General features: G+C 37.3%; 1 protein-coding gene across 1 annotated transcript; it reads right to left on the bottom strand.

Moving 5' to 3' along the window:
* Positions 1-1,771: 1,771 nt before the first annotated feature.
* LOC141459748 (EH domain-binding protein 1-like) lies at positions 1,772-22,538 on the bottom strand. Its single transcript, XM_074139146.1, has 24 exons — positions 22,297-22,538; positions 21,831-21,937; positions 19,982-20,189; positions 19,694-19,875; positions 19,107-19,204; positions 18,262-18,369; positions 18,026-18,137; positions 17,295-17,361; positions 16,001-16,203; positions 14,996-15,171; positions 14,513-14,657; positions 14,237-14,420; positions 14,029-14,129; positions 13,436-13,496; positions 13,209-13,331; positions 12,905-13,006; positions 12,624-12,720; positions 12,191-12,300; positions 11,463-11,582; positions 11,116-11,236; positions 10,918-11,017; positions 3,338-3,411; positions 3,138-3,252; positions 1,772-2,493 (listed from the first exon to the last, which is right to left on the bottom strand). Exons 1-24 carry the CDS (start codon positions 22,300-22,302, stop codon positions 2,412-2,414), a joined length of 2,802 nt encoding a protein of 933 aa, XP_073995247.1. The 5' UTR covers positions 22,303-22,538; the 3' UTR covers positions 1,772-2,411.
* Positions 22,539-22,932: the final 394 nt, after the last annotated feature.

Below are 22,932 nucleotides of genomic sequence, written 5' to 3'. Positions count from 1 at the left end.
AAATATCTCGTAAAGTACTCGATAGATTTTCTTTATATTCCATCTGTATATGCAGACTATTATTGTCCATAAATGTGTAAAATATACTAAAAATCTATCGAGCAGAAATGGAGATATTTAGTGTTAATATTTTGCTTCCGTTTTACAAAGTGAAATATTTGATTTCAAATATCTCGTAAAGTACTCGATAGATTTTGTTTATATTCCATCTCTATATGCAGACTACTATTTTCCATCATTGTGTAAATTATCGTAAAAATCTATCGAGCAGAAATGGAGATATTTAGTGTTAAAATTTGCTTCCGTTTTACTAAGTAAAATCTTTGATTTCAAATATTTCGTAACCTACTCGATAGATTTTGTTTATATTCAATCTGTATATGGAGACTACTATTGTCCATAATTGTGTAAAATATAGTAATAATCTATCGAGCAGAAATGGAGATATCTAGTGTTAATGTTTGCTTCCGTTTTACAAAGTGAAATCTTCGATTTCAAATATCTGGTAAACTACTCGTTAGTATAAATATAGTAAAGAATGGTAGCATTTCTGCAAATGCTATAGTTTGAATTTGTGATATAAATTGGAAATTGTACGTGTGAGAGTATGAAAATGGATCCCAAGATACTTCCTTGCTGGGCATCAACCTAGACGTGGTAAATGGAAGACTTCATGTTTTGCGGACTGTTGCATAACAGATAAAAAACAAGAATCGGCTGGGAGATGGGAGAATCTGTTTTAAATAATAAAAAAGTCCTTGAAAACGTTTTTAAATTATACATTGCTTTATTTTGAATTACTGCAAAGACACCAGAACTTCATTTTTATGGCTTTAAATTTGTTTAACTTTATGAAGTCAAAAATAAACATTAAAATTTTAGGAAACACCATAACCATCGTTGTAAATTTATTAGTTTAGTAAAAACTTAAGATTTATTTTTCATTGGTTTTCGTTTTCAAAATTTGGAAAAACCATATACTGCTAGTAATATTCTTTTATATGTAACCTTAAATTTGGGAAGCCTCAAAAGTATTTTGACTTATAGGCCAAAATGATGGATGATATGAGTAGAAAACTGAAATCTAGTCTGAGAAGATAAATAACAGCTAATTCTAATTTATTGGAGAAACCAATGGAGAGACCAGTATTTTATGGTTAGCTGATGTGAGCAAATACTCATTGCTTGGCAGTGCGCTATTTGTTTCCCACACCAGTTGAAATAAGTAAGCAAATGGAATAAGTTATAAAAATAACCACTCACCCTTATTAAGGAATTAGCTACGCTCCTTTATATTTCTAAGAAAAAGGATTATCCTCACCTAACACTTGAAATGGTGAGGTATTTGAATTATATGTCTCAATTTCAATTGAAATTGGAGTCAAAATAAGGGGCTCCTTTCTTAAAGAGCTGAAGACACATGCTCTGTAATACTGATGAACCAGGACTTAATTCTTTATATGCGACGCCTGAATGGATATTTTTGGGAAAATGCCCCTTAGAAAATTTACTCATTTTTGCAAATAGTTTACCAAAATCGTTGGAGCCGTTCCACGAAAAGTTCACAAAAATTTAAATTAATTCTCTTCTCCAGTCAATAAATTTATTTCAAAATTTCAATTACGATTCCAAATAGTTTTCTATTCATATCGTCCAATAGTATTTGTTTTATTCCTAAGTTCCCAATTTTTTAAAAAAAAAACAAGACCTCAAGATCTAAAAATAGTTATTTTTTCCAAGGATGCTAATGCTATTAATGTAAAACAATTACTTCCGAGAGAGAAAAACAAAAATTTGTTATATTTTCCGAGGTTGCTGTTTGTTTTCACTCTGATAAAAAGCGCTACATTCAGCACTTTTAGAACTGACAATAAATTAAAGTTAAATAAATTATTTAATGTAGAAAAACAAAAATTATTAAAAAAAAAAAAGTTACAGATACAAAATTAAATGCACTTATTTTCACACAACACAAGCACAGACTGATTACAAAATTAAGCATCAATAGTAGTGGGGAGTCCGCCAAAAGCAATACAATTAGGTTTATTATCAATAATAATTATTAAAAGAAAAAAGTATTTACTAAAATAAAAATGGTAACACAAAAATAATATTTAAAAGAAACATATCGCATATAAACATTTAAATTATAAATATATACAATAAATACATTATAATTAGTCTGAACGAGTTTTTTTTATTTAATATCAATTAAACTTTTGTATTTTTGATTTTGTTTTTCATTGTTAATTACATTATAAGTTTTAAGGCTTGTATAGTTAGACGACTTAACGATTCGAGACAAATATCAGGAGAGAAATACAACTTCACTGGGAGGAGGTTAAATTCGACAGCTGTTACATTTATTTCAGTTTAATGGAGATATTGCTTGCTAGAACTTTGTTGGAAATTTACTGTATACAACAGTTGTTATTTTTTTGGGTAAGTCCAGCTCGACTTAGATCCCTTTCAATTTTATCATCATCTTCAATTCTGTAAACGGAAATATGTTTACTTTTAAAATAGGATTACACCAGTTTAATATTTTAGAATTTTGACGAATTATGAATTTACCAATTTTCTGAAAAAACTTTTAAAAATATTTAATAGGTGACAAGTCATTAAATTACGCTAAAATGTCCCTTTATAAGAAAGTCTAACCAATCCTAAGTCCACTTCCCAGACAAATCTTTAAAAGTTACAGAACTACTGGTGCGCAGTAGAGATAACAAGTTTAAAGAAAAGCGGAAGAATCTGTATCGGAAAAGAAAAACAACTAAATATTCTGTACTAAAGTGTATCAATTTTAACAAAAACCTCTCGAAAGCCTGACAGAAGCTAACTAAAATACCAAATTTGGACTTTGTGGTATTGTTGGGATAGGTGAGGATCTTAGGTAGCTCATGCCTGGGATTAGATTTTCATCCCAGGTTGGCAGGCAGTTGCGGGTGTTCTATTCGTTTGGAGTAGTTATATAAGCCCAGAAAGGTAATGGATAGCGTAGGGTTTCATCCTCCCCACGGACAAATATTATAATACCATGATACTAAGATAATCTTTTTAATGGTGGAAGGAAAAAAGAAACTGACAGCCACCTTCTATAGTGGAGAAATAGAAAATACACAAAAGACACTTACGCTCTTTCTTGAGAATCCAGGTGATGAACCAACTCATCTCGCTTGTTGACAATATTAACCAATTCCGTTAACAATAAATTTTCGCGGAGCTTCTGTTCTTCAGTTTTCTGCCAATCTGATGTGTATCAAATGACAACAAGAAATTAATAAATACTATTTGAGAATCGTTGAAGCCATTAAGTTGTTATAGTTTGTTATACCTTCCATGGAGAGAATGCTTCTTAATTCACGATTTAACAGCTCAAACCTTCTTTCAAGATCGTCTTCTTTCTCTCTGCAAAGCAAATTTTCAGTAAAAGGAAGACTTGAAGTGAATATTCATACTACTTTTTCTTATGTTCGTACATTTATATACTGACACATTTAGTGAGACAAAAATATTAAGTTAAAAATTAATTCGGTAAACTAGTTATTCTGGTTAGGGGAATCTAAGTTACTTATCTGGATCTCTGCAGGGCTCATCTAATCTAAATATAAAGTTCTTAGCTTCCAGCGATTTATTGTTCTTCAGATATTTAATTCATTCACATCCATTAAGACACTTTTTCTGACTTGGGCAACATCAATACATACATTTCCGCTATAAACTTTTGTAACTGGGCACTAGAATTAGTTGCTAGGTTTATGAGCACAGCTGGGTTTTTATTGGAAGAAAAGTATTTTATTGAATTTCGAGCATTCTGAGTTGGGACTTGCTGGAATACAGACGAGGATTGAGAGTTTGTAGAAAAGCCAAGTTTCCCTCTTGCTGACCTGCGACTTTTCTTGTCTGCGGCCCATGCGGCGTATGTATGTTTATTCATGTACCAAATATTTTGTTAAGTAAATCCGTTAAGTAAATTCATCAGACTTATTGTTATCATAGCTTTGTTCTAGTAGTTTAGTTGTCCTATCTATCTGTGAGTGTATGTACGTGTGTGTGAGTGTGCGCTTGAGTGTGTGTAAGTGGCTCTCTATAGAAGTGTAGTTCGTACGAGGTAGCGGCTGGCCTACATTGGTGTCAGGTGTGGGGTATAGTCGGAAACCCGTAACGTTTCCCCGTCCTTAGTATTAGTGCTCTGGAATTATGGAAGAGGTGAAGGCACTAAAGGAGGAGGTAGACAGGTTGAAAGAGGAGGTGCGCTGGATGAACTCCCAAAGGGAAGCAGCAAGCTTATCCTCTAATGAAGGGGGGGTTAAGCGAGATCTTTCCCTTCAATCTTTAATCATGCCTTGGAGTGGGGACATATCAGATAGGCCTATTGACCAATTTCTGCAAAATTTTTCCTTAGTGGCCGAAAGAGGCGGGTGGTCAGAGGCGGATAAAATTATGATATGTCGTCTTAAACTAAAAGGGGCTGCAGCAGATTGTGTGGCTTGTCGACCGGAGCTATTGCTACCCACGGCGACATTTGTGGATATGGTTGATGTGATTAGAACTCGCTTTGTGGGGGAGGCTACGCCTGAGCAAAAGCTGTTGGAGCTTAACTCTCTTGAACAACTGTCGGGTGAAGATGCGCGTCAGTTTGCAGATCGGTGTCGGCAAGTCGGGGAGAAAACATTGCCTATCTCGGCATCAGTAGTGGAAGCAGGGTGGGCTAGGGCTCAGCTTGAAAGAATTCTTATGGCTGCCTATATAAAAGGGCTCAAAGGAGAACCAAGCCGACAACTACAATACGATCCCCCGAAAACGTTTCACGAAGCGGTGGCACGGGCTTCGCGTATTGAGCAAGTGAGGGTGAAGTCAACCTCTCCACGGGAAATCTGGGCTGTGCAAGGAAGTTCCGGTCTAGAAGGGAAGACAACAGTGGAGCCCCAACGATCAGGGAGCATGTGCTTTCGTTGTGGGAGACCGGGACATTTTGCAAAGTCATGTGATCTGAGAAGGAGGAAGAGCCTTGGGTGGGGTAACCAACGCAGTGAGGCTGCTCCCTCAAAAAGGGAGACAGCCTGTTTTGTTTGTGGCCAAAGGGGACACTATGCGCGAGATTGCGCTCGACGAGCTACCTTAGCAAAAGTCAGGACTTGTTATGAGGGAACAGGCCCGCACCCAAAAGCGGAGGGCTCGACCGATGGCCCGACGTCGAATGCCCGTTAAAACCGAGGGCCCCTGCCCTGGTGCCAAGTGTAGCAACGGGGAAGTCTAAGGGTTTAACAATACCTGTGTTTACAGGAAAGAGTCGGTTGGAATTACTTGTTGACAGCGGGTCAGAAATTTCCATTTTAAAACAAGCAATTCCTGGAGTGGTAGTCAAGCAGTCCCGTATTAAAGCAACAGGAGTTACGGGGAGTTCGGTACCCATTAGAGGTGAACAGGAACTGGAGTTCTTTGTAGAGGGGAGCCGGGTGAACCACACCTTTGTGATCGCTGCGGTAGCCACTCGCGGGGATGGTCTCATGGGTTGGGACCTAATGAGGAAACTAGGGTTGGTTGTAGACGCTGGCCGAGGTCAGGTCACAATTAAACCCAGAAACCCGTCAGTAGCACTGGTGGAGAATGGCTGCAAGGAGAAAGCAGTGTCCTATGGGACGGACAATCAGGAGAACAGGGAAAGGCACCCTAACAGGTCTCGGGAAGGCAGTGCAAGCGAGATCGGCGTGAAGGTAGCACGCTGTCAGAAGATACCAGGTCACAGCGAATGCTTAGTGGAGGGGAAGATAGCCCGTGACCTGGAAGGGGACATTCTTTTAGAACCCCTGATGCCGATTGAAGGGGGCTTGAGGATAGCGAGGAGTTTAAACCGGGCTGAAGGCCGCCGGGTTTGGGTGAAAGTGATAAACCTAACGGAGTCAGAAGTGAATGTTGGGAAGGGTCAGTGGGTAGCAACAGCGGAGAGGGTGGACTTAGGAAGCGAATCGTCTCACTCGAAGGTGGTAGGTGCCGTGGGTCAGGAAGTGGTCCCAGAGGGAGAAGTGGAAGTCGAATGTATTGGGAAGTTAAGCCACTTGGCCGAGGGTGATCGCGGTAAATTGATGAAAGTGCTACGAATGTATCTACAAGTCTTTGTGGAGCCAGGGCCAGAAGGGTGCAAGTTACCTGTGTATCATAGAATTAAGACAACAGAGGAAGGCCCCGTTATCAAGCGTCCCTACCGGGTACCCTATAATCAGAGACCAATTGTAGAAGAACATCTCCGCGAAATGCTAGATAAGGGGGTAATTGCACCTTCAAGCAGCCCATGGTCCGCCCCGATCGTGTTAGTTCCAAAGAAGAGTAGGGATGGCACGTGTAAGTACCGTTTCTGTACTGATTTTAGAGGGCTTAATAAAATCACGAAAGTAGACCCCTATCCTTTACCACTGATAACGGAAACGTTGGAGAACTTGGGTAGAAGTCGGTACTTTTCCACTATCGATTTGGCCAGTGGGTACCACCAAATCCCCATCCACCCAGAGGATTGCGAAAAAACCGCTTTTTCAACTATAGGGGGCCATTTTGAGTACAAACGGATGGCTTTTGGTCTGGTTAAGGCGCCGGCTACGTTTCAACGATTAATGGACCAATTATTGTCGGAAATCAAAGGGGAGGAGTGCCTGGTTTACATGGATGATATAATTATCTACAGTCCTACTCTCGAAGAACATTGCCGACGATTAAGTAATGTACTACATCGCTTGGAGCGTGCGGGGTTGAAAGCAAATCTTGGGAAGTGTGCTTTTGCACAGCGAGAGGTGCAGTACTTGGGGCATATTGTATCTTCGGAAGGCGTAAAGCCAGATCCGAACAAATTGGTCGCCATCAACTCGTATCCCGCCCCAAACTCTGCGAAAGAAGTAAAGAGTTTCTTGGGTCTTGCGGGGTATTACCGCCGCTTCATAAAGGGGTTTGCTGACCTTGCGCAACCACTTACCTCGTTACTAAAGAAAGATGTGGCATTCACTTGGGGCAAGGAGGAACAGTCTGCGTTCGAGTCTTTGAAGGGTGCACTGTGTTCATCATCAGTGTTAGTATACCCAGATTTTCGGGACAGTTTTATATTAGCGACCGACGCTTCGGGGATAGCGCTAGGAGCAGTACTCTCCCAAATGTGTGCGGGGCAAGAAAGACCAGTGGCTTATGCTAGCCGTCAACTAACACCGGCTGAGCAAAAGTATTCCACCACTGAAAGAGAATTGCTAGCAGTGGTCTGGGCCACAACCCAATTCCGTTGCTATCTTTTAGGTCGGAAATTTAAACTCGTCACAGACCATGCTGCTTTGAAATGGATGCTAAGCCTGAAAGACCCCTCCGCGAAATTGACACGTTGGTCCCTAAGATTGTCCGAATTCGTGTATGATGTGGAACATAGACCAGGGATTAAACACCTTAACGCTGACGGGTTAAGTCGAAGGGTCGCTTCAGCTTCCAAGCCAGAGTTGTTCGGTGAAGTGCAGTGGGCCACGGGGAAAAGCGACCAGTTCGGGCAAGAGCAGTCTAAAGATCGCTGGTGTAGCCAAACCAGGAAGTCCTGGCCGGAGAAAACCTATGTTCACGAATCCGGGCTCTTGTACTGGACGGATGGTAAAGCCCAGGAAGACCAGTGGCGAATAATGGTACCAGCTAAACAGAGAATTCGTGTAATCAAAGCCCATCATGACACCCCCTGGTCCGGCCATCCCGGTATAGAGAGGACGTTAACTCGTATTAAAGAAAACTTTTTTTGGCCCGAGATGGCCAGAGATGTGGAACTGTACGTCAAGAGCTGCCAGTCGTGTAACGAACGTAAAACACCGAGTGGATTAGCAGTACCATTGGGCCGGGTAAATGAAGCCACTTATCCTTTCGAGCTGGTCTCCCTCGACGTGGTGGAGTGCCCGCTAAGTAGTAGGGGAAACCGCTACCTCCTTACTATGGTTGACCATTTCACAAGGTATGCAGAGGTTATCCCCATGAGGACGCAAACGGCTGAAGAGACTGCTCGGGCATTTGTTCATAATATTATTTTAAGACATGGGGCCCCTCGTCAGGTTCTGACCGATAGAGGTACGAATTTCCTGTCCAATTTGTTTAAAGCTGTCTGCCACTTGCTGCACATAAAGAAACTGCAGACCACCGCCTACCATCCCCAGAGCAATGGGATAGTGGAGCGTATGCATCGGACACTAATTGACTCTCTTTCCCACTTTGTTCGAAAGGACGGCCGGAATTGGGATCGATGGGTGCCATTTGTTGTGATGGCGTACCGCTCTACTGTGCATTCGTCAACAGGGTTTACTCCTCATTATTTGTTATATGGGCGAGACTTTGAAATGCCATTTGATTTTCCGTATACTTGGCAGCAACGGGCGGCGTCAGTGGAGGACTATGTGATGCAGTTAAAAGAGAGGCTCTCTGCGGCGTATGCCCAGGCCAAAGGGAGTGAGGCTAAAGCCCGAGAGTCGTGGACCCGTTTCTATGACGCGGGGAAGAAGGACCGGGTATTTCGCGTAGGCGACAAAGTGTATTTATTGGAACCGGCCGTACCACAAGGTCAGGCGAAAAAATTTTATAAACCGTGGACCGGGCCACATGAGATAAGTGCACAACTTCCTCCCTGTGACTATGAATTGGCTCTGAATACAGGGGGTCGATATGTGGTACATGCCAACCGCCTCAAACCTGCCTATCAGGCCAGAGAGGACCATGGTAGTGGGCAAGCAAATGTAGAGGCTCACCCCTCAAGGGTTGCAGAGGAACCAACCACCTCAGGTAGTAATTCCCCGGCGGATAATGAACAAGGGTGGTGGGAAGACTTGAGTGAAACCCCTCCCAGAGTCTCCCTAGCACCATCCACACCGGGTGAGGCGGTAGAAGAGGGGGAAGAAGACGCCCCCGAAAGTTCCGAATCTACGTTGGCAGAGGGAGATTCATCGTGGCATCCCACCTCCGGGGAGTGGGATCCAACAGAAAACCCAAGGTCTCCTTATTTGTTACGTGGGCAGGAGAGCGAGCAGGAATCTAACTCCATTCCTAGGGAGGTTAGGATCAATCTGCGGCCGAGGCATCGTCGAGAGTGCATGGAGGATGAATAACGGCGAACTACCAGATTCGGTTCTCATACCTACTGATTGACGGCAAAACTATTGGAATATAAGCTTATGAAACAAAACCAAAGTATTAGTATTGATAACTCGGGCTCAGATGAGCAGTATATGGATGGGCGTGTGCGGCGGTGGGGATGTGGACGGAGAAATGGCCGTGGGAAAATGAGAGGATCTACAGAGTAAGCTCAAAATGGATGTTCCACAAGCGGAATACCAGCAAAGAGAGATTTTGGTAGGCCAACTCAGAAATCCAGTCAGCCATCTAAGAGCGGAGTATCTTTGAGCAGGGGAGATCATATGGCTGAAGATTGCCTTACGTAAGCCACAAACATAGGCAATGAGATCGTCGAGGCACCTAGGAAGAAAGAAACTCACCCTGAAAACCTTACCCGAAGGGAGGATTAGCGTTGGAAGCTGTGCGGGAAAAATGGTAGGGCAAGAGGAGCCCTCGGAGCGATAGCTTTCCAGATGTTAGAGTTCGAGAAGTGGCAATATCCTCGCCAATGGGATACACCTACATCGCATCAACTGCGAAGAGAGCTACCAGGAAGATTCCAGGTTCAGCTGCCCATGTGGAGGGGCACTAGGAGTGAACCAGAAGCTGCGGAGTCTACTACCTCCCCTGAGCTTGAAAAGTGGAGTCCACTTTTCTTCAAAGGGGGGGATAATGTAACTGGGCACTAGAATTAGTTGCTAGGTTTATGAGCACAGCTGGGTTTTTATTGGAAGAAAAGTATTTTATTGAATTTCGAGCATTCTGAGTTGGGACTTGCTGGAATACAGACGAGGATTGAGAGTTTGTAGAAAAGCCAAGTTTCCCTCTTGCTGACCTGCGACTTTTCTTGTCTGCGGCCCATGCGGCGTATGTATGTTTATTCATGTACCAAATATTTTGTTAAGTAAATCCGTTAAGTAAATTCATCAGACTTATTGTTATCATAGCTTTGTTCTAGTAGTTTAGTTGTCCTATCTATCTGTGAGTGTATGTACGTGTGTGTGAGTGTGCGCTTGAGTGTGTGTAAGTGGCTCTCTATAGAAGTGTAGTTCGTACGAGGTAGCGGCTGGCCTACACTTTCATTTGAAAATTTTGTATGATCGCAATACGTTTTTTGCTGAATGTCAAAATGGGTCTCAAACTTTTTAAAAGTACATATAAGGCGCTAATTTTCTCTGATACTAATTCCGTGAATGACACTCTCTAGAATTTATTAAACTTAAGCCCAACTTTTATAAAACTGCTTCCAAATCTCGAGACCAGATCTTGTTCCTGTTTCCAGATCTTGGTCTGTCCTCCCAACATAACATCATCAATATGTTATACCCAACATCCTAAGTTTAAAGTAAATATACCAAGCGCTCGATTCGCCCAGTTATTAAAATAAAATAAATAAGGGGAAAAAGATAACTGCCAATTTCAGTATATAATTTTATATATTAATTTTTTTGCCAAGATTTTGACCAAAGGAAGTGCACGTCATCCTCAGGCCGTGGAACTTATTTTTTTACAGAAACATCTAAACTAAGGATAAGGGTAAATAAACACTGAGAGCTATTTTCTATATCACATCAACGTACATAGTAATAAGTTTCAGTAAAACATGTACACTAACCCAAAGATTACCTAGACCCTAGGTCGAAAGCTTGGCAACATGCATAAATAAAATTTATGACTGAAATTGAAAACAACCTTACACTCCTGAAGATTATCAGTCCCCCCCCCCCAAAAATGACCAATACTACTCGTAAAATAAAATATGTTTCTGAAATTGTAAATATATACTACTAAAGTAGTGCATACAGAATGTTAAGTTGCATTTGTCTCCTGAGAAGTGCATTCTTTTTGTTGACCAAGGTGAACCATTTGATCATTAACATCTCTTCTAGTTCCTTATTATCAGCTGTAAAAAACCATTCTACATTATGACTAAAATTCTTCGAAACAGGAAAACAAAAGAAGTATATAATTATGCTAAACCGGGAAGAGAATACTGCTTACCTAGTTCCATGACGTTTCTTAGTTCCTTCTCTAAAACTGCAGCCTGTTTGTCGATCTGCTTTTGTTCTCTCTCTAAGGCGTCCATTTCGTTCTGTATGTAATTCACTACATCTTTACCAAACTGAAACAAAATTTATATCCATGAGATACCAAAACGAATTATAAAATAAAAACTAGCTCAGATTTTCATGATCTAAATTAATATACATTATGTATACATAAACCATTTTATTTAAAAAAAAAAAAAAAAACATTTCTGGTGAAAGTTTAAAACCGAAAATTTAATAAAATGGAATCCAAGATCCAACCTACTTAAAAATGAATCCAAGAAACAAACTCTTTCTTACCTGACTGTTTTCTGGGGATATTCTTTCCATCAAAGACGTGAACGAATCCAATCTTCCTCCAACACCATTGTATTTAGTTGGACTGTTTCTTTGGCTGTTACCATTGGTCTCGCCACAATTCTGTACATATCAATGTTTGTGTTTACATTATTTTTCTTTAAATTAAAAACAAGCTGTAAAATTTATAAGTTTTTTCCCTTATTTATTTATCACCAAAGTATGCATTCTTTGAAGCATAAGAATCAACGATAACATCCAGTACCGCGCACTCACCCACTCACATTTTTTTCAAGGAGTGCCTTCTTAAAAGGAAAGAAGACCATATTTTAATCGAGCAACACATCAAGGCGATAGTTTTTTTTCTGATCTGTGGTCAGTGATCTTTATATATGCCGTAGTGGACATACCACTCGTCTTTTATTTCATCAGAAAATTTACTACAGATTTGAAAAGTTGTGATTCGAGATGGGTTACATCCGAACTACCTAAGAGATTGATATTTCATCCTAATGTAGAAATACGAAATAAAAAAAAGCTTAAACGTAGCATGAAATTCAGTAGATATCCCTTGTATTATCAACAATAAAATATTGTTTAAATCTATCCATTAATCCTTGATGAACGATACTGTAATTTACAACAAACACACCTTTTAAGGAAGATTTAATCATAATCTTGGTCATAAATTTGATGCCCATTGTAATTACTGTAAACTCTAGATAACTAACCTTGACGGGAGATGAATTAGTGCTGGTAGACATACTCTTCAGAGGTGATGACTGCCTTAAGTTTGTTTGGTTCTCAGATATTACCTCTTCAGGAGGCATTTTATCCGTACCTTGGCAAAAAAAATTCGCGATGTTATTCATAATAAGGAAATTTTAAATTAGAACATTACTCTAATATTTCAGAATTTCCTAGTGTTGTGAATCAAGCGAAAATCTACCATTTCTAATAATGCAAGTTTCATACTAATTGTCAAATTTTGTAATTTACTGATTACTGATTAAGTTTATAACCTAAAAAAAAATTATTGTTAAAAGCTGAAAATACTAGTAAAGTAGCAATCTGATTTGAAATATGCGAGTTTTATATCAGATTAAAGCTTCCAATCGATATATATATATATTGTTCCCTCAAAGTAAGGGAGGGTGGTGTTACCTGGAGAGAGAGGTGTGGAATTAAGTACTCCCATTTTCGCTTCTGCAATCAATCTGCGCGCTCTCTCCCTCAACTGGGCCTGTCTCTCTTCTTCCCCCTGTCAAATACACAAAGAGCTGTTATTTTTGTAAGTGTTTAGTAGGAATTATAAGCGTACTCCAATTTGGATTTTGAAAAAAGACTTAAGTAACAAATACTCAGTATCCAACATCTTAACTATGGACTTTCTCTCTATTCTTTCTTAATAAACTTGTTCTTATAGAATACTTGCGCAAGGCTACCTGAGTGGGGGAAGCTGGCTGAGATTTGGAAGCATCTCTCCTGGCTTGATCCAGCAACTGCCTCGCCCTCTCCTTCAATTCATCGTGCCTAGATAGTAACCTCTGGAACAAAACAAACTCTAGCATGGAAAACACACCAAGACTCTTTGTAACTCTAATTTTCACAGTTAAAAGTGACAATATTCTGTGAGAACTTAGATGAGAACGGGTTAGCCCGTTAAGACCTTAACTGACCATATATGGTGATCACTAGATTTTTTTTTTTTTACTCATTTCTTAAACAACAATAAAAATTGATGAATACCTGTTGATGGCGAGGTAAATGATGGCTATTAGTTAAGGGCAGATGATTAGGCGGAGGGTTTGAAGTAAGTCGTGTTTGTGAACCTTCCCTACTGTTAGAACTTGCAGCGGACTTGACTGAATTCTTTATGGAAAAACAGAAAACATCAAGATTAATTAAAGATATTTTCTTAAATATTTTTTTCTTAAAAGCTTCTGTAATGTAAGCTAGAAAAAGCTTGCACTTACACTATCCTGAGAAGAATGAGATCTGTCTCTACTTTTAATTCCATCTTGTCTGGTTAAATTACTGAAAATAAAAATCATAAAATTTAATAATCACAGAGTTAGCACTAACCAGTCAGCAAGTGTAGTAAGTATCTAGTAATCAATCAACTTAATGATTTTTCTTTAAGAAGTTGGATAGGTTACTTTGAGGTTACTTTTTTAGTACAATGTACGGATTTAAAAAGTTCCAAATTTTGGTAAGGATTAAAAATCGTATTACTCAAATTTTCGGAATTCATTTCAGAAAAAAGAATAGTTAGAATCTTGTAATGAGTCGGCTATGCTTAATGAGAACCGTAGGAGTTGTTTTAGAAAAAATTCCCTCAAAAATTAAACAAATCAGAGAAGGGCTACTTCGGTTGGCAGTTCATCCACAGCTTACTGCTGGTCCCGTGGTGGCATCAAAATCAAATATTAATTATTAAAGATCTACATTTTTCTAATTCTGAACTATGTTGACCACAAACATGCAAATGTGTCTGTAAACACCATTTTTACCGCGCCAAGAGAGTTTCAAAATGGGTAAGAGAGGAAAAACTGAAAGAATACATTACCTATCCTCATCTTCTTCATCTGAACCAAATGGGTCTGTTAACTGCCGGCGAGTCATCAATATTGGACGGTGTTGCTGGGGTTGTTGTACTGGTGATTTGTTCTGTAATTTTTTTTTTTTAAACGTTTTTTGTAGAAATTAATTTTCTAATATTAAACAATATTTTGGCTATTGTAACTAATCGAATATCTAGATGGATAATAATTAACCTTTTCTTTAACTTTGTCTTTGGTGGGGGTTAACACTTTACTCAGTATGATCTTCGAACTGGACAGAATCTTGTCTGTAACATCTTTGACAGAAGTTGGGGTACTTGATGTCTCCTCCTCGGCTTCGTTTTTAAAGTCACCAGTTCCTCCACAACCACCACTTCCTACGCCGCTTGTCGAACGGCTAGACATTACAAACATAATCGGACAATATTGCTAATTCTTCCTTCACAATCGAAATTACATCATAAGTGTACTTCCTTCAGTAACACTAACCCCTTATTTTTAGTTCTGAGATGGTTGATTTCTTCCCTGAAAAGCTGTACAGTGATGTCCGTATCCGTGTCTGTATTGAATCTGCCGATCATGTATGACGATTCATCAGTGGTCTTCCCAATTTGTTGGACTTCCAGTTCATGTCCTTTAAAAATATGAAAAAAACTGCTTAATGGGTCTATCGAATCAACAGTCTAGCTCAACATCAAACACAAGTCTTAACGTACTTTGAGTTTATAAGTCGAAAGTTAGGCAAAATAAATCATAAAAAAACAGTGGCTGAAATGGACATTATTATTATAAACCAGTCATTAAAAAGATGAACGGTACTCCACAACCGATGATGAGCATAAAATGATCCCCTTTTGAAATGTCAGAAGAAATGAAATGTGTATGATAAACCCTGAGTAAAAGGCTTTAAAAGTTTCATCCAGCAAAACAAACAGACTTTATCTAGTGTAAAAAATAAAGATAAAACCCAACCTTGGAAGTGAGTACGTAGTTGATAAAGGTATGTTAGGACAGATAATTTATCTGGTACAGTGCACAGACTCATCTGGTTTGGGTCGATAACTCTGGATATGCCTACAGCTTCGCCAGCGTCCAGGGCTCGTTTACAATTACCTTTGATGTCATGAGGTGAAAGTCCTTCAAATTCTCTGTAGAAAAAAAATATTAATAATAAAATAATTTGAAAAATAACAAATTTTAAACAAACTATAGTTTGTAATTTTGTAAATAGATTTAAAAATCAAACTTTACAATGTGATGACAGTAAAAAGAAAATTAATTTCTCAAAAAAGAAAATCCAAACTACCGTTTAGATATACTTCCTAGCTACAAATGTAAGAGACTAAGAATTGTTAAGAAACAGGTCTTCAGTTTAAACAGTAGTTTCCATTCGGGAAACGTAAACTTTGTCGAAATAAATCCAGAACTCCCAATTCAAATAATTAAAAAAGGCACATCTACATAAAATTCCGAATCGAATGACACCTCATTCATGAAAATCGGTTCACGCGTTTAGGCGCTACGTTGTTTACAAAAAAGGTAACAACAACAAGAACAACAACAACAACAAGAACAAGAACATTTTTTGAAAAAGCCGTTTTTGCTCATTTTCGGCAACTTTTTTCTCGAAACCTATTAGATCTGGGTGGTTGCGAAAAAATTACAGTTATAAAGGAGGGTTTGGAGTAAGATTTAAAGAAAATTTGGGAATTTTATCTTTTATAGAAAAAGAGAAAAAAATTGTCAAAGTTGGGTGTTTTTCAACGTTACGCTTTTTCGTGCAGTTTTTGATGGTCAACCCTTATACAACTGTCCTACCGGACAGTTTTAATTCATAAAAGCCCAGCTCCTGGATAGCAGACGATTTTCCTTCTTTTCCAACTATTGTGATAAATCTTTATTACTGCTATTTAAATCACTATTATCCAATTTTACCCCAAATTCTAGGCTCAATAAATACAATCAGTTGAAACTTACATAAGATCCGGTCTGAAATGATGAATAATAGCACAGAAGGCAAGCCCATTTCTCCAGGAAGTCGTGAAATTAGTAACCTTGACGCCAGGATATCCTCTGGTCACCTCTTTGCACCAATCAAGAAGGTCTTGTCCAGGTGTGCTTTCCTCATTCATACCGCCCATAGAAGATGTCATTTTTTTACTGCTGTCCTGAGATGTCACCTTAAACAAAGATGTATTGTAAGTTGAAGTAATGTAACCAGAAACGTTATGGCTAATCTGCCGCACAGGACGCGAAACCAAAAACGTTCAAGTTTCTATAAGCAGTCTTAATTAAACTTAACTTCTGCTAATGACTAACACATACATAATTTTTGCAACATCAGAAATAAATCAGAAAATATAGAAAAGGTTGTAAAATGTGGCAGTTTGAGAAACCAACAGGACCGTTATTGGCAAGATGGGAAAAGTACTTGCTTTCTTGGCGAACCTACGTTCGCACCAAACGAACAATTGCTAAAACAAGAACGTATTAATGTGTTCATCTGGTGTAAACGTTGCTCTTTTAGTTAGAACTTTCTTGCTGTGCATCGCTTTCGAGCACACCGTTTACACTAAAAGAATATTTTTAAAAACTTCATATTGGTAGAAAAGAGGGAATCCTACACATCTCCTCGTACAGATGTACCCTTACATCCTTACCTGGAAATATTGTACAAGTAGAAGGCAATAACCTAGATGCGCCATGTTTGCACTAAGTTCAAAGGAAAAGAAATACTAGGAAGAAAGCGAACTAAATATAAAGTTTGGACTATCTACCTTTTTTCGTTTTTGGGCTAGTGTGTTCACATTCTCAAGCAAGCATTCTCTAAACACCATGTTTTGAATTCGAATAAGTAAGCGAAAGTAAAAATAATTGTTTTACAAAAATTAAAGATATGTTGGCTTGCACCTTAAGATGATAATGAAAGATTTCTTAAATCAGTAATGGGGCTCGGAAAGGCAACATGTGATTAGCGTTTTGGTGATACTCTCAAAGAGTTCATGGAGGTGATTCTGTTGGATTGGTCGGCAGTAGGCAAAGCTTAACACAAAGTCTTATTAGAGCTCCTTAATAATTAGAACAGTTGGAAAGGATGAATTTGAGCTCTGTCCTTGCACTTCAAAGTTAACAATACTCCCACAAGGAATAATAATTCAAGTTTATTCAAACATCCTTGTTGGGCCGACCGAGATAGAATCATCTAGCTGTTCGGTTTCAATCACTGCAAACATTTAGTACTGATCTAAACTGACACAAAGTTTTAACTTACCACGTTCAAACTTAACGGTTGTAAATTTAGCTGAACATTCTTGTCGTGTTCATTTTCAAAGGAAATGCTGAAATGGAAACAAACAAAAAACTTACTAAAAATAGAGAAAAGAATATTTGAAATTGATAAAAAGAGGTTTCACACAATGAAATTTTTCTTAAAACTTAAAATTTGAGGTGAAAAAACACTAAATTTATTTAGTGAAGTGTCCTTTGTCGCTAGATTTTCTTCTAAATATTAAATATTTAATACTAATAAATACTATGCAGGTAAAGATGTCGTACTTTAATACTAAATGTCCCTTTAGGGGGAAGCTCTATTTCTCCTCTAGAGTTTCCTTAAGTAACTTTTCCCTGGGAAAATATTTCAAATAAAAGGGAAGTTTTTCGAGAGAATTATCTCTTAAAAATATTTTTTTTTAAAAAAAGTACTAATCTAGAGAAGTGCAAATTCCATGGGCTGACTTTGTCAAAAATTTGAAATTTCTGCTATTTTCTGTTTTTCAGCCAAACTAACCACAGGTAGGTAAATTTTTTAAAAACTTTATTTGGTCTCAGAGAACTTCTAAACCTCAAAATAAAAAAAATTTAAAAAAAAACAAGATGGCAATATTTTCCTTTTAATAGGAGAAAGAGAAAGTAAAACTGATGATACTTCAACAAAAAAACAACAGGGAATCGTCAATCTTTTGCTAAGACCAGTGTTAAATATAGGAATAAAAATTTACTAACTTGTATTTATCACAGATCGGCGTCAGACTAGACTCTTGATTATTCATTTCGGGTGGGGAAGTCCCATCTTCAGCAGGTACAGGTGTTGCAGCATCATCTCTTAAGCTTGCCACTAGAAACAAAGAACTCAGTGAACAAGATGTCAATTAATAATAATCTGTTAATTTAAAAAATGTATTTAAAAAAAATCTATACAAATAAACAATCAACTATAGATTTCTATATAAGACACTGACCACTGATTGGAGTGCTGGCAAATTCTGATCCGCTCAGGCTATTTGTCATCATTTCCAGCTGTTGAGTGAGATCAAGAACTTCGCTCAGACTTTGGGGCTGAGACATCTCTATAAAATTAATAAACAATCATTTACGTATTTAAAGAAATAAAACTATATGAAATAGCAATAACTAGACAAAGAATATAAATTTTCTTTGATTGGTATTACTTTAATGAAGAACGTCAACAAAATAAGTTTTATATCAATGACGTTTCCATGCAGTCCTTAGTCTACCTCAAGTTCTAAGTAATCCAAGACTATGGTTGAAAACTTCTTAATTACAGAAGAATGGCTCATATTTGGAAAATGGAATACGAAATCTGGGAAATCTCAGTAAAAAAAAAGTCTATGAAGACTGTTATAAACGGTTGGTTTTTTATGTAATGCATTTAATTAGCTGCAAATATTAATTTTTACTTTATTTACGAATTTCGCTAGCGCATGCAATGATGCAACAAGCAAAAATGCAGAATAAGTGAGAAAATACAGTGACCGGTGATGGACAGTGTTGTCTGTAACGAGTGAAAACTGTCCAGAGGCCGGCAGTGACTGAAAAAGCTCCGGGCACCAATAACCACAGATGATGACGCGTCTTAAATACAAAACATACACCAACGTATAATCAGCAGCTGTAAGAGCGGACATTTCAGCCAACCTAGGACCACCGACGTTTGTTGTTAAATGGCAAAATGTGGTTAAAATTAGAAAATCTATCAAAATATTGACATAGAAACATGTAATTTTTTTGTATTTTCGATCGAAAACAATTTAAAAAAAACAATCCATATTTTGTAATCACATACCTATGCTGTCCTCCTCTTCATCGAAATCCCCCATTGTGGCAATGTCACTGTTGTTGTTGGTACTCATTAAACTAGCCATACTTTGCATATCCTCATCTCTGAAATGCATTTATTTCAGTTTAATTTCATTCTAATAAAAAACAAAAACAAAAAACTAATATTTTACTTAAAAATTTTCAAATAAGGTTTGTTCATAGCACGAAACTTTCACAATTTACATAAACTTAAGTAGTAAATGTTTTCCAACTAATTAATAATAATTCTAATAATTATTATCACTTATTTTTTAAAGAATAAAATGTTACTTCTTTATTTTGACGGCTTTCTTCCCCTTCAACTCTCTAAAATATTTAGCTGACTCTCTTTCTAGGCGAGAAGCTGGCGTCGCCCATAGCAATAGATGAGCAAATTTTTTATAGAACCATTAAGGTATCCCTTTAAATAAAACTTACACTGACAAACTTTCTCAGTCAGAAAGAGCCTGAAGAGGTGTTTGAGCCATGCAACTAGTTGAGAACGCACAAGCAAACTAGCTCACCAACATAGAACTTAATATATTTACTAATTTTAATTAAAATCTTTCTTACGTAGCTTTTCCTTCTCTGAGAAACACGGAAGATAGAGTACATTCAAGCGAGGCTGAGATAATTTTCTTAGAAATAGGTTTTAAGACTAGATTTAATTGATGCTGGGATGAATCAACGCTTGCGTATTTACGCATGTTTACATTAGCGGAAGCAAGTTGGCGACGTTTACCAGTGTTGCTCACCTGAATACAAAATTCAAAAGATATTAAACTACATTTCTTTTGAAAGTAACTAAATAGCCTTCTTTAAAAAAAAAAAAATTAATAAATACAAAAATTCGAATCTAACCTCTTCTAAAATAAAAGTCCAACTTTTATCTTCCAATTCATGTGTTCTAGGATCTTTAAAAAGAGTGACAGTAACCTCTTTGTTGTCCGGTACCGGCCATACGGCGTATCCCAGGTTGGGATCTTTCATCGTTGGCTCCCACAGCTGTGACGAGGAAACTACTCTTCTTCCTCGACGTGTCCAAACTATACTTAACTTTGTTGGCTTCCTATTAGAAAAAATAGCCAAGATAAAGTACATTATTGATTCTAGCGTGTGCTTGTTCAACATCTAAGTGACAGCTTTAGAAAGGGAGCTCTATAGGAAAAGATAAGGATAAGAGAAATGTTTAAAGATTATTTCAATAAAAACTTATCTATCATAAAATATATTAATGTTAAGGAACCATTTTGATTAAGATTATCAGCTATTTCTTTTCGCCCACACCATTTGATTCCACAATGAAATGCTTTAAAATTTTGTTTCAGAATTATTCTGATACTGGTGACATTGGTTGAAATTCTTGAATTTTTGCACTTATACGTAGAAAGAAATAATGGGAAGAATAAGAACAGGAAGACGCTTTTTGGAGAAAAGGATAAATGATTCGTGAACAATGGGTCTGGAGGCAAACATCTCTTTGTTCTCGTTAAGACACAGCGGAGCATATTAAAAATATGTGAAGAGTTGGGAGGTGGACCTCGGTTTTTGTGTTCTATCCAATAGAATTGCTCCAAAATACTGTTTTGTCAAGCCTTTCTTAGTTGTTATTCCTGTTAGTCTGGATCGTTCCTGACAAAACATTTTGTGCGGTATACATACTGACAGTATGTGTAAAAAAATATGTGCCGAAGTGTTCAGGGGACATTCACAAAGTCTGACATTTCGATAGGCCTATATAGAACAGCCTTTCAAACGAAACTCCAATGTTCCTTTTTGCTGATGACATTATACAAGACGAGACACCTTTTCAAAATGCCCGACTACAATAAAGGCTAAGTCCCTAGGATGTCTGCTCCAGGCTAATGTGTAACTGCTGGGAGTTCCTGAAGAGAATCGGTAACCGGAATAAGAACATTCGGATATGGAGGCAATGAGACGTTAGATTGCTTTTGAGGTTTTTATAGCCAGTTTCGTACAATAAATATTTTAGTCTTAGATATGAAATAAACTTATTTTGTGAATTTACTGGAAACTGATTCCTGTACTATCTGCATAAGGAAGGAAATGTATATTTTGGGCTTCCTACGTAATTTACAAGTGTTCTGAATTCTAAAATATTATTTCCTTATTTGATCAAGGCACTCCCTTTAAAAATAATAATAATTAATTAATAATCTATATATTTATAAAAAATAATGCCGGTAATACGATTTCCAATAAATCAATAATGCACACGAGGAGTCAAAACCTTTCTTATTTAAAAAATACTTTATAATTGTGGTAAAATACTTCCTCGATGTTGCAATTGAATTTAAATTAGCAAAAGCTTTGGTGTTATTTTGGTAAGTTATTGCGTCTTTTGAATTGTTGAACAATAAATAAAATATAATTTTAAGGTGATGACCGCTTCTATTAAGAATTATCACGATAAAACTGCTATGAATGAGTTTTTACTTAGAATTTTTAATGATAATAATATTGAGTTTCACTCAGTAACAATAAATCTCTATAAATTTGCTGATGTTTGAGCACTTTTAATGCTTTTTTAATACGAAAAGCAAATAAATAAAACAATTAGCACAGTGAACATTACCAGAAACATTTTATTAAAAGGAAACTTCGACTTGTAAAGTTTACAATGGCTAAACTTTAAGTAATGAGAAATAATTTTCTATGTTATCAAGCAAATCAAAAGTAGGAATCTTACCATTTTGGTGTAGTTTCAACAGTGATTTGATGATATGAAACGGTGAACTGAAATTTTGCAGCTCTTTTGTTCACCCTTTGTAACCTTTTCCACACAGACCCCATCTGCTATTTGGGTAAAATATAACCAAACAATTAAAGATACACAACCATACAATGAAAAGATGAAATATACATAATTAAAAGTATTCAAAAATTAAAGTAGAATGCATTTTATGATTTTCTAGAAAGAGGAAAATAGTGTGCAATTCACAAAATACATAACCTTCACCTTCAGTTTTTATCGATTGTAATTTTTTTTTTATAGGAAGCGAATTTGTATTAACTTTGGCTAAGGTTAGAAGAGGGTTATTATTTTAAAACAAATTTATATTATACAAATAATGTGATAGATTTATAATTTTCAAAAAGTTATTTCAATATTTTAAATTTGCGACTCAGTTATAAAAACAATAACCAGTACCTACCACCATTCAAACAAAGTAAAACCAGGCGAATTCAACTAACAGGACAAAGTACATAAATTCTGCATTTCTTTCATTGTATTTCTATCGAAAAGAAGTAATTACACGAAAAAAAAATCCAGCGAAATTCAATCAATAGATAACTAAAAGCACACCCAATCACAGCGCCACTACTCGCAAGTCACTTCCACAATTACTGCCTTCACGACGTAGTGCAGCCCGTCACTAGTCTGCTCGCACTCACTGGCACCTTTGTGGCCCTGGAGCAGATGTTCCCCCGCCATTCGTCTGACGTATGTTCAGATTGGATTACTGCGATGTTTAGCATTAGGTACGCATGAAGGAGCCAAGATGTCATTAATTACCCACTCATTCCAAAATTCAATTCAATCTTACAGACATTAAAAAATCTGGCGTGAACACGCAATTAGATTACATACTTCCTAGGAAAGAGAATTTTTAAACCTCCTTCTGTTTTATTTTAGTGTAAAGTAAATTTTTGTGAAATGATTGTTGTTTTAATCTAAGTTCACTGTAACAAAAGGGCTTTTAAGAGAAGTGTAACGTTCTAGCAGGAGCGCCTGTAGGGTCAGGCAATTGCCTTCGCTCCATTCTTTCTAGAGCTCCCAAGCGTTAATT

The sequence above is a fragment of the Rhodnius prolixus genome, unplaced genomic scaffold, assembly GCF_049639745.1.
Source record: "Rhodnius prolixus isolate KJV_2025 unplaced genomic scaffold, Rpr scaffold_17, whole genome shotgun sequence".
In the NCBI taxonomy this organism is placed as follows: Eukaryota; Metazoa; Arthropoda; class Insecta; order Hemiptera; family Reduviidae; genus Rhodnius; species Rhodnius prolixus.
Note: the sequence above shows the minus strand (reverse complement) of the source record. Positions and strands in the feature narration are given on the sequence as shown.